The sequence below is a fragment of the Cetorhinus maximus genome, chromosome 20 (assembly GCF_964194155.1).
Source record: "Cetorhinus maximus chromosome 20, sCetMax3.hap1.1, whole genome shotgun sequence".
NCBI lineage: Eukaryota > Metazoa > Chordata > Chondrichthyes > Lamniformes > Cetorhinidae > Cetorhinus > Cetorhinus maximus.
The window spans coordinates 21,586,868-21,599,557 of NC_135898.1; the positions used below are offsets into that span (position 1 = coordinate 21,586,868).

At 45.6% G+C, this 12,690-nt stretch overlaps 1 protein-coding gene across 3 annotated transcripts in view; it reads right to left on the reverse strand.

Moving 5' to 3' along the window:
- Positions 1-12,690, reverse strand: part of ankrd39 (ankyrin repeat domain 39) — a 12,897-nt gene continuing 207 nt past the window's right edge. The window contains exons 1-5 of one of the 3 annotated variants that reach the window (XM_078565718.1): positions 7,108-7,223; positions 5,442-5,600; positions 3,220-3,323; positions 1,512-1,715; positions 1-501 (exon numbers count right to left, since the gene is read on the reverse strand). In XM_078565718.1, the coding sequence (XP_078421844.1) occupies positions 346-501; positions 1,512-1,715; positions 3,220-3,323; positions 5,442-5,544 (567 nt within the window). In that variant the 5' untranslated portion in view covers positions 5,545-5,600; positions 7,108-7,223 and the 3' untranslated portion in view covers positions 1-345. Of the gene's footprint in view, positions 502-1,511; positions 1,716-3,219; positions 3,324-5,441; positions 5,601-6,661; positions 6,788-7,107; positions 7,224-12,690 lie in introns of those variants that run through there. The other 2 variants (XM_078565717.1, XM_078565719.1) reach the window with 2 other exon arrangements.

Consider the following 12,690-nt stretch of genomic DNA (forward strand, 5'->3'; position numbering starts at 1 on the left):
TAATTTGAACATTTTAATGCCTCAAATTATTGGTGCTTCAGGAGTATAGAATGAAGTAGTGCCAATTTGGCCTCTCCAGTGAGGCACTGAATAAACCACAAACCAAGAAAATCTTAGTCTTCAGTTGTTCCATCAAAATTATCCCCGCTCTCCCGAGTTGAGGGAGGATTTCATACACGTGTTGACTTGATCAGTGAACTGATCCATGAGACAGTGCAGTGACATGGTTTGATGACCAAAGCATGGCGTGGGTGTACCCTTGCCAACAAATCCAAGATTGGTATCGAGACAGAGCTCCGCTGGCAGGGCAGGTATGCCAACACACCGGGTCCTAGGCGGCAGGCGTCATGTCAACATCTCGGACTGCAGGCACTCCTTTAATGCCGGGTGGTCTATCACCAGATCGTGAGGTGCTCTGGATCTCCTGTCCTTCACCGTCCTTAAGGCTGGATTCTGCTGAAGCAAGGCCTCGCACACCTCCTGGTGACACCTTTCTGCAGCCTAATGAACAAAAGACACCTATCAAAAGCATGGGTGCGCAGCGGGTAATCAAATCTGCCACATTCAGGAGATGCAGGCTGGGAGAATGGCATGCTTACAAGTCAAATTGCACAATCGCCAAGGCAGTCTGTAATACGGACTGCTCCTCTACAGATCTTAGCCAAGTTGCCTCCCACAAACTCTTCAAAAGACATACAAAGTCATTACGGCTCATTGCTTAAACATTCTGATTGCTATAAAGGCAAAATCTTGTAATTTTATAGCGCCTTTCACACCCTCAGGACGTGCCAAAGCGCCTTTCAGCCAATGAAGTACTTTTGAAGTTGTAACACAGCAGCCAGCTCCCAGTAAGCTATCACAAAGCGATCATGACCAGATCATCTATTTTTTTTTAAGAAGTGTTGTATTGAGGGTTAAAGATTGGCCAGGAAAAGATCAATCTGCACTCCTTTGATTCTGGCCCCTTACACACCCCCCTGATTTTAATCGCTCCACCATTGGCAGCCTGAGTCCCTAAAGTCTGGAATTCCCTCCCTAAACATCCCAGCCTCTCTACCTCTCCACTTTTAAAGACAGTCCTTGAAACCTACCTCTTTGACCAACCTTTCGGTCACCTGTTCCACTATCTTGTGTGGACCGGTGTCACATTTTGTTTGATAACTCTGCTGTGAAGCATCTGGGGTATTTTACTATGGCGCTATATAAACAGAGGTTGTTCTGAGATGAGCGACCTGCAGTGCTCCATTCTGGGAGGAGTGCATCGCCACCAAGTGGCCACAAAGAGAAATTCGTCATCTAAGGGGGAAAATTAAAACACATTTCGAAGATTTCTTCCAGATACTAGAGTTTAAGTGACACCTGTAACTCTGGTCACTAGCTGCAGCGAAATTGTAAACTAGTTCTTTCAGGGATGGGGAAGGCAGGAGGTACTAGGTGACTTTAGGGAAAGAACAAAACAAAGGAGTGACGGATAGGAAACAGAACACGTGCTGAAAGTGTCACCACGTTACCTTGTGTAAGGGTGTCGCACCATCATCGTCTGTGATTGCGGGAATGGCTCCATAGGACAGCAACAACTTGAGGATGGACAGATGGCCGCAGTAGGCCGCTCTATGGAGCGGGGTTGCCCCTCCTTTAGTCTGAGCATTGCTGTTTGCACCCTTCCTCAGTAAATACTCACAGATCTCATAATCGCCACGACGACTGGCATAGTGCTGGGTAAAATAAATGCAGACGATAAGCTGGCAAGAGTCAAACATTCTTAATTGTCTAATCAGCAGACTTGCGCTGGGCTGCAGCCTCTCTGCCAGCCCTTCACTGAATCTTCTAGCACAGGAGGTCATTCGGCCCATTGTGCTTGCTCTTTGACAGAGCTATCCCAATTAGTCTCACTCTCCTCCGCTTTCCCCAAAGCCCTGAATTTTTCTTCCCTTTTTCAAGTGTTTATTCACTTTCCTTTTGAAAGTTACTGTTTTCAGGCAGTGCATTCCAGATCACAACACCTCACTGATTAAAAGGAATCCACTGGTTCTTTTACCCAGCTCGAGTCCTTCATCCCTGGTCCCATTCTAGTAAATCTCCTTTCTACCTTCTCCAAGGCCTCGACATCTATCCTGAAACATTATGTACAGAATTGAGCGTAATACTCCAGCTGGGGCTTAAACCATAAAGCTTCCTTGATTTCACGCTCTATGCCTCTAAACATAAACTACATTATCCCTTGTGCTCGTTTTTCATTAAAAGAGAACAGCCTTTTCAACTTGTTCTGCCACCTAAGAACAGGCATTGGGCTCTAAGACACTGCTCTTGCATGCCTCCTTGTGGTTGATTCAAAAAGCAGCAAGGATAAGAGGCCTAGGTTGCCAAGTGCCTTCATTACACAGGAAACAAACTGGTCCAAAACATCAATTCCAGCATCATTGCATAACAAATGGTGATGTTTCAAAGCGGCTTGGTTCACTAGGCTGATACCAGGGATGGCAGGACTGTCGTATGAGGAGAGATTGGTTCAACTGGGCCTGTATTCACTAGAGTTTAGAAGAATGAGAGGGGAGTTGATTGAAACGTATAAAATTCTAACAGGGCTGGACAGACTAGTTGCAGGGAGGATCTTTCCCCTGCTTGGGGAGTCTAGAACCAGGGGCCACAGTCTCAGGATACAGTGCAGGCCATTTAGGACTGAGATAAGGAAAGGTTTCTTCACTCAGAGAGTGGTCAACCTGTGGAATTCTCTACCACAGAGGCCAGGTCACTGAGTATATTCAAGAAAGAAATTGATAATTTTTTGGGTATTAGGGTTATCAAGGGGTATGGAGAGGAAGCGGTAATATGGCGTTGAGGTAGAGGATCAGCCATGATCATATTGAATGGCGGAGCCAGCTCGAAGGGCCGAACGGCCTACTCCTGCTCCTAGTTTCTATGTTCCAATGAGAGTCCATCTCCAAATTCCAGGGAATAAGCCATAAATCTCAGTCCAACCTAGGAGTCAATGTCATTGATCTGAACGGTCCATTCCCTAGCTTAAAGATGACCACACACCACTGGGTCTCCCAAGCCCCTGAACCATTTTCTCTACCCAGTGTCTATCTGAGGCTGCCTCTTGAGTTTACTGACATGGTGCTTCAGGCAGTAAGTAGCTAAATTTGCATTGCTTGATCTGAGCCTGTGACTCACTGACTGTCTTACGTCAACTGTGGAGATAGTTACAGCGTCACTCACCAATGCAGTGTAGCCAGACAGATCGGGCAAATTAGGGTCCGTTCCCTTCTCCAGAAATCTCTGCACCCTGTTGAAGTCACCATTACTGGCTGCTGACCAGATGCCTACACGAGGAAAGAAGAGAAACCGAGTCGGAGAGCGTGCCAATTATTTGACCAACACATCTTCCATTTTGAATGCACTTCAAATCCTTCTCCCATTACTGTTTCAAAGTTACAATTGAATCTGCTTCCACCACCCTCCCAGGCAGTGCCAGATCATAACAACTCACTACATTAGAGACCTTCTCTTCGTGCCATTTATTTTGCCAGTTATCTAAAGTCTGTATCATCTGAAAACTGACCCTGCTGCTGGTGAAAACAATTTCTCTCTATTCATTCAATAAAAAGCCTTCATGATCTTCAACGGCTCTGCCAAATCTCCCCTTAACCTCTCTGCTCTAAGGAGAGAGCTGAAGTCCATCATCCCTGGTGCCATTCCAATAAATCTCCTCCCCAAAGGGTCAAGCTGCTGGAAGATGCAGCAAAGCAGCGGTGAGGTGTCCGACCCTCCCTCCAGTTCTCCTTCCTGTGAGGAAAAGGGAAATGGCCAAAGTCCCTGACCTCCCTTCTCGTGTGTCAAATATGGCCCACTCTCTCCATCAAGCTGTTGCACAGTCCCACCCAAGCCTAGGGGGACAGAGAATGGAGCAGAAACGGGAAACTACTGCTTAATAATCCTGCTGCTTGTCCTGTCTTCCTCCGACATCAACACACATGTACTTCCAGTAAAGATCCATGGGTACAGCAAGGAGTCTGTTGGCTTTCCTCTTCCCCAGCCCAGAGTTACCGAATCCAATTGCTGCATCCATAATGCACACTGGCTGTGGTGAGTTAATCCAGCCAATGCCACAGAGCAGTCCTGGGATCTTCCTTGTCTGTCCACCTCAGTCACTCATTAAATAAATTTACTGAGCTATTTTACCCTGTGAGCTGCTATTGTCAATGGGGACACCTATCGAAATACTTTTTCTAAAACCGAAACATATTTAAAAGTAAGTACGTGTCTGGCATCAATTGAGGACACAGAAAATAGGAGCAGGAGCAGTTCATACGTCCCCTCGAACCTCCTCCATCATTCAGTATGATCATAGTTGATCCTCAGCCTCAACTCCATTTTCCCGCCCAGTCCCCATATCTCTTGATTCCCCGAGAGGCCAAAAATCTGTCAATCTCAGACTTAAATATATTCAACGATGGAATATCCTCTGGGGTAGAGAATTCCAAAAATTCACAACGTTCTGAGCGAAGTAATTTCTCCTCGTTTCAGTCCTAAATGATCGGCCCCTTATCCCGAGATGCGCCTGAGTTTTAGACTCCATGGCCAGCTAAAACAATTTCAGCATCAACCCTGATCGCCTCTCATTTTTCTAAATTCTAGAGAATATAAGCCCAATTTTCTCAGCCTCTCATCATAGGATAACCCTTCCATCCCAGCGGCCAATTTAGTGAACCTTCGCTGTACTGCTTCCAACGCAAGTATATCCTTTCTTAAATGTGGCACCCAAAACTACAGACAATACTTCAGATGTGGTCTCACCAAAGCCCTGTAACAACTGTAGCAAGACTTCTTTATTCTTGTACTCCAATCCCCTTGCAATAAAGACCAACACGCCATTTGCCTTCCTAATTGCTTGCTGTACCTACATGCCAATTTGGCATTCCTTATATGAGCACACCCAAGTGTCTTTGAACATCATCATTTACAAGTTTCACACCTTTTTTAAAAAAAGCTGTCAGCTCTAGCTCACTGGTAGCACTCTCACTTATGAGCCAGAAGGTTGCAGGTTCAAGGCCCTCCCCGGAGACTTGAACACACAACCTATCCTTACACCTGAGGGACAAAACTTCTCCTGTCAATGTCCTCTTCAGCTCTCTCAGGTGGACGGAACAGATCCCAGGGCACTATCTGGAAAAAGAGCAAGGGAGTCCTCCTGATGTCCCAGTCAATATTTATCTCTAAAATAACAGCTTCAAAAGTACATCATTGTCCACCGGACACTTTTGGGATAACCTAAGGTTGCGAAAGGTGCTCTACATAAATGCAGATTTATTCTTCTGACCAACTTGCCTCAATAACAACAGGTAACGCTCCTAGGGAAGAAACTGCCTCGAATGAATGCAGTGTATGAATGCATTAACTTGCTGGTTCAAGGCTCACCACAATTAAATGCCCCTCTGTACCTCTATCAAAGTCCATCTCTTCCAGTGTCTGGCGTACACTGCTCGGCACCGAGGAGTCATGGGAACAGCACCTACAGTCCAAACTATGGCTATCAGAAGCCATGATTCTTGGTCTTATTGTTGTTGATAGTGGCTATCCCATAGACTGGTCAAACCTAGCTGCAAGAGAGAATAGAGACACAATCAACCAGAACTCAGAAATTTAATGAACTAAAAATTTCTCGAGGCCCAAGTTCTGCGATATTAAGTTACAAAGGCCATCATGCATTTGGATAAAATTCCATTGTCAGCTCCTGTAGCAAAGTCTTTAACTGGGAAACAGGGGTCACATGAGCACAGCATAATATATTTGGCCCATTAAAAGATTCCAGGGTTGATTGTCAGTCTCACCTGATTTAGTAGGCTGTAATGACAATGCTGCAATTGGCTGCAGGCTCCCAGGGTAGCATGAGGCTGCTGCTTGGCAGCTAGACATCACAACCAGGCTCCAGCTTCCCCTCTATTCCCCTCCCCCCACTTCTTCACCCAGAAGGTGGTGAGAATGTGGAACCAGCAACCACTTGAAACATCCACCTGCTTCAGTGAATATAACATATCTCACTGGCACTATTTTGAAGAGCAGGGGTGTTCTCCCCGGTGTCCCAACCAATATTTATCCCTCAACCAACAGCACAAAAACAGACATCTGGTCATTATCATATTGCTGTTTCTGGGAGCTTGCTGTGTGCAAATTGGCTGCTGTATCCTACATTACAACAGTGACTACACTTCCAAAGTACTTCATTGGGGTAAAGCGCTTTGAGACATTTGGTGATTGTGAAAAGCTCTAGATAAATGAATGAGCTTTTGTTTAAAATCCCTTTTACCATTTGATCACTCCTCATGTTCTTTCCCCAGTTCTGCATTTGCTTATAAGCTGTTGCATCTCCTGACCTCTTCCAGTTCTAACATTCAGCCATCGACCTGAAATGTGGACTCGGTCCCTCTCTCCACATTTCCGGCATTTATCTACTTTTTTTCAGGAAGGTCAAAAGACCACACTGTACCCGATCCCAAATGCCCTGGAAATTCAGAGCAATTACAATTTTATAGAGTGGAATTTATATTCAATTAACAAAAATCTGGAATATAAAGTTAGTTTTGTGATCACCATTACTTGAAACTATCATCGCTCGTTGGTTCACTAATACCCTTTAGGGAAGGAAATCTGCCATCCTTACCCGGTCTGGGCTACATGTGACTCCAGATCTACAGCAATGTAGTTGCCTCTTAACTGCCCTCTTGAAATGGCCAGGCAAGCTGCTCAATTCCAGGGCTATTAGGGATGGTCAACAAATGCTGGCCCTGCCAGTGATACTCCCAGCCAATAAAAGAAGAAAGCTCAAATGTTCTCTCTTTTATCACAAGCTTGGGTGATGCAGCAATCCACTGGAGTGTCAGGTCCGGAAAAAACCGACAAAAGTTCCAATCAGTTGTTGAAACCTTGAGTGTGTTGTGCACAGTGAAGGGGAAGAATCCGGCCTAGGGTGCAGCAAACTGCATGCGGACCACGGGAACAACGCTAAGCAAGCCCTGGGTGAGTCAGCACTTCCGGCAGCAACTAAGCCTGGAGCAACATTCCGAGCGGTTGTGTTGATGCAAACACCATTCACCCCCCCCAATTTACCTCTTCTCAAAGCGAAGGCTGCAACTGACAAGGGCAAAGAGATACAAACCAGTCTGGCAGCCAATCAGAGAGCCGAGGGGGTGGGACCTGAATCGATCCAAATTACAGCGTTCGGGAACCAATCGGGACGCGAGATTCATGATCAACCAGTTGCTTGTTGACTCCGCCTTCAAAACGCAATTTGTCTTTTGTTTTGTCCAAGTATACAGTCACTAAAGTTCAATGCAAATTCAGCAGTAATTACTTTGGCGCATTGACGTGAACATAGCCATTGTGTCAGGGCTTAATTCTGCTGCAAACTGCATTCAATTCGTTTGCAATAAAGTGACAGCGCATCGATCGCCAGTGCGATCAGAACCCTCACCATCTTTCAGCAGATCAACTCTTCAGTGCAGCAACTCACGAAGCGACATCCGTCGCCAAGAGGACCATAAGCAGCAAGATCATGAAACAAAGGAAAACTTGAGTTTACTCCATGGTCATTGGACGTCCCACAGCGCTCTCCATAGGTGCCATGGGATCTCTTGAGTGGGAAAGTGGGACCTCAGCTTAACATTTCACACCAAAAGGCAGCACCACTGACGGTGCAGCATCTTCTCAGTGCTGCACCAGAGCGTCAGCCTCAATTTCTGTGCTCAAGTCTCTGGAGTGGGACTTGAACCCATAACCTTGCGACTCTGAGGTTAGAGTGCTTCTCATTGAGCCGCAGCTGGCACACACAGGAATAACAGCTCTTCCAAATTAAACAACGCCTTGGGCATACCGAACATTGTTTCTTCATCCACACGATCAAACTCTTGGGATTCCCTACTCAATACCACCGTGACAGCACCAGTTCAAGCACTTACAGCGATCGGGGAAGGCCCACTGCTTCACCTCAGCGCAAGTGTCATTCCACCCAGCATTTACGGAACAAAACTCAAAACAGCAACTGCATTTATATAGTGCCTTTAATTTAGTTAAACATCCTAAGGTGCTTCACAGGAGCATCACCAAAGTTTGACACCGAGCTTCATACAGAGATATTAAGACGGGTTACCAAAAGCTTGGTCAAAGAGGTAGGTTTTAAGGAGCGTCTTAAATGAGAACAGGACTCAGTGTGAAATAAAAACAGAAAATGCTGGAAATACTTGGCAGGTATGGCAGCACTGGCAAAGACAGAAACAGAGTTAACGTTTTAGGTCAATGACCAACTCTGTTTCACTCTCCATGGATGCTGCCAGTTTTTCCAGCATTTTCCTTTTTTTTTCAGACTTCCAGGATCCGCAGTGTTTTGCTTTCGTATTAGGACTGGGTGTGAGCTAGGATACAAGCGGCAGAGCATTGAATGAGCTCAGATTTATGAAGGGTGGAGGATAAGAGTATTGGAATAGGCAAGTCCAGAGGTTACAAAGGCATGGATGAGGAGTTCCACAGCAGATAAGCTGAGGCAGGGACAGAGTTGGGGGATGTTACGGAGGTAGGTGATCTTGGTGACGGAGCAGCTATGTAGTCGGAAGCTCATCTTGAAGTCAAATGCCACACCAAGATTGCGAATGGTCTGGTTCAGCTTCAGACAGTTGCCAGGGAGAGGGATGCAGTCCACTAAGTTTTGCAGCCACAATAGCCTCCTATGTAAACCATCACAATTTTGTCTTTTATGGCAGTTAAACTACACACACCAACATCTCAATTGGGCAAGTTAGGAGGACAGTACTCAACAATACCACTGGGCTAAAATGATTCTGTGTGATTTGAGATGAAATGGGAGGTGGATGAACTTGGATGGACGCAGTGCAACAACATTTGAAGCTCAACAGCATGCAGCATAGAACTAGTCACTTGATTAGTGCCCCTGCCACTGGACTGAATATCCACCAATGCCCTGGTACACCGTGGCTGCATGATGGACTGCAGAAAATCATCAAGGTCACTTTACTGGCCCCTCTCTGCCCCCCCACGATTCTTGTACGTGGTGGTAGAGGTTGTCAAAATGTTGAAAGCGGGTGACTCGCCCATGGTGGTGATGTCAAAGTACGAGCAGAGGTGGTTGTCCTTTCTCCTGTTTGGGATCATTAACTGGCACCTGTCAATTCTCTCACATGTAGGATGCAGAACGGACACAACCGTTTATCAAGGACGCAATGCAGGAAGACAAAAGTGAAAACCGATGATATAGGGCAGGGTTTATTCCAGAGGGCTTTCCGCAAAAATCCAAACATCATTTCCGCAATCGAGGAGGGGGAAAATTGCAGGATTGAATCGGCCTGGCTAATGCCTATTGTGTATCCATGTATGTTTTCTGGACAAACAGCATAACACAGTCCATTGAAAGTAGTTAGAAAATGGGAAAACTGAGGTCGTGCAATCCTGATAGATGTAGACGAATAATTGCTGTTGACTCTGCTGTTAATCCTTGCTTGCTCTCCCCACGGTCTGAGAAATGGGGCAAAGGAATTCAGTACTCAGCAATAAGAATGCTTCAACTCTATATAGTTGAACGATTCTTCTTTTACAACAAGTTCAAACTCAGTTTTAGAAGTGCGGATAGCTCTTTGATTCACCTAATTGTGTTAGTCACTCTTGATGAGTTTGGCTGCCAACCTCTAACTCACATATTGCCTTTGTGCTAAGCTGTGCTGCGTTGAGCAGTAGATTAGGAAGGTTATTAACCTGCATTGGCATCCCGCTAACCCCAATGGCTCACTGGGTAAAGGCAAGTCACTGGTGTGGACCACCACTGTAGGCCAGCAAGTTGGCAGGTTCAACCTTCAGTCTGTGCCAGCAGTGTAGACATTGGGCAGGAAGGAATCCGTCTGATTGTTGTACAGCGATTGCTATTGCTACACAGTGCATAAAGTGGGCAACATTTTTGGATGAGATTTTTCTTCAGAATGAACATCTGACTTGGATCACAGAGGGTTGGGTGAAGTACCAGTACCTCAACATAAATGAATGCTTTCAAGGAGGGCAGAATGTATGGGGTGGAAAATATAAAGTTGCTGTGCAGTCCTATTGGCCAGGAAATGTCATCGTTATCGCAACAGTTACGTGTAAAAGTGTCAGCCTTGGAGCAGTGAGAACACACTCAGCTCAAAGGCAGGATTCCAGCCCCAAAACAAAGCACATAATCTAGACTGAATCTTCAGCTGCTTCATTAATGACCTTTCCTCCATCATAAGGTCAGGAGTGGGGAGGTTCACTGATAATTGCACAATGTTCAGCACCATTCGCGACTCCTCAGATACTGAAGCCATCCCTGTCCATATGCAGCAAGACCTGGACAACATTCAGGCTTGGGCTGATAAGTAGCAAGTAAGATTCGTGCCACACAAGTGCCAGGCAATGATAATCTCCAACAATTGACAATCTAACCATCTCCCCATGGCATTCAACGGCATTACCATCACTGAATCCCCCACTATCAACATCCTGGGGGCTTACCATTGACCAGAATCATAACTCGACCAGCCATATAAATACTGCGGCTACAAGAGCAGGTCAGAGGCTGGGAATTCTGCAGTGAGTAACTCACCTCCTGACTCCTCAAAGCCTGTCCACCATTGACAAGGCACAAGTCAGGAATGTGATGGAATACTTCCCACTTGCCTGGATGAGTGCAGCTCCAATAACACTCAAGAAGCTCGACACCATCCAGAACAAAGCAGCCCCCTTGATCGACACCCCATCCACAAACATTCACTCCCAACACCACCAATGCACAGTGGCAGCAGTATGTACCATCTACAAGATGCACTGCAGGAATTCACCAAGGCTCCTTTGACAGCACCTTCCAAACCTGTGACCTCTATCACCTAGAAGTCAAGGGCAGCAGATCAAAGTGTTGAGCCTCACCTTCTAGTTTGCTTCCAAGACACACACTACCCTGACTTGGAAATATATCGCTGTTCCTTCACTGTTGTGGGTCAAAATCCTGAAACTCCCTTCCTAACAGCACTGTGGGTGTACCTACACCATATGGACTGCAGCAGTTCGAGGCAGCGGGTCACCACCACCTTCACAGGGCAATTAGTGATGGGCAATATATGTTGGTCCAGCCAGCGACACCTGCATCCCATGAACATATAAACAGTGCAGTACTGAAGACACGCCACACTTCGGGAGCTGCTGTCCTTCAGAACAGTCATTGATCCTGCCTTCTCAAGTGGACTCAAAAGATCCCAGGGCACTATTCTGAAAGGGAACAGGGGAGCATTAAAATCAGATGACCCGATCATGATCTCATTGCTGTTTATGGACAGTGCCATTACAAATTACCTGCCACGTGGCCTTACAATACAACAGGGACTAACTACAATAATTATTAGTTGTCTAAAAAGGGCTTTAGGATATCCCGCGATTGCAAAAAGCTGTATAAAAATGCAAGTTACACATTTATAGGTGCTGAGTAGAATCAGCAGAGAAGAAAATAAGTATTTTAAAAAAGTAAGAACATCTACCTCTCTTTTCAGCTCTGTGTTAGAGGTTGCAGGTTCAAGGCCCACTGCGCTACTTCAGGAAATGATCTAGGTTGACACTCCAAATGCAATATTGAAGGAGTGCTGCATAATCAGAGTTGCTGCTTTTAGCTGTTGCACTGAGACCAAGGATGCCTCTTTAAGTGGGTGTAATAGATTCCACAGCACTATTCAAAGAGCAGCAGGGAGTTATCCCAATGCTGTGGCCATCATTTAACCCTTAAGCAATACTGCCAACAAACACATGGTCATTTATCTCATTTGCCATGAGTGGAACTTTGCTGCCTTGTTCTCCTGCAGAACAGTGACTGCACTGGAAAAATAAGGAGTTGTAAAGCAATGTAAGGACTTGATGAGATGCTTTATGACAGAGGAGTTATTTATAAACTTTTTGCATTAACTGCTATTCGTACTGCAAAGTTGATCTTTCTCACTTTGACTGTTTTTAACAGTTTCTGCATTATGGGAAGACCCAAAACTGAATCCCATCTCCCTTGCTGGCAATGATTTGTTCCAAGATACAGCTTCAGAGGTGTCAGGTGCTTGCAGGTGCTGGTTGAGTCTGGCATGAGTGTCTCCACCCTTAATAGATTCCTCCAGTCCTGTCTGTATCACCACTGGAGACTCTACATGTAGCATTTCTGCAAATGTGACAACACGCTCCTTATTTTTATGTGGCAAGGTGCAACTTCCTTCAGTTTGTTGTCACGCACATACAAACCGCAACACAAACTTGAGCCATTGCCCAGAGGAGAAAACAGAATTAACCCAAATGTAGGCTGCACACCCAGTTCAAAATGACTCTTTGCAGACCAGCATTGAGCTACACATTTAGTATTTGCATGATATGTCGACAACCTCCTGGATGTGATGAGAAAACGGAAATCAAAGCAGAGTTAATGCTCACAAGGAGGAGCTTTTAAATACTGTGATGCATTTTCAAAGTCTAAATTAACGGGATTGCAAATCGAAGGGTGAAACATGCTAAGTGCCATTAAATGCAACCCATGAGTCAGCTGTCCTTGACAGGTCATTCAGAGGCAATCAGTCTTTAAACTCATACACTTTGGACTGCAGTTCTTCAACACGATTCGAGCCGGGTTTCAGAGTTTCTTTTGTGTCCTGT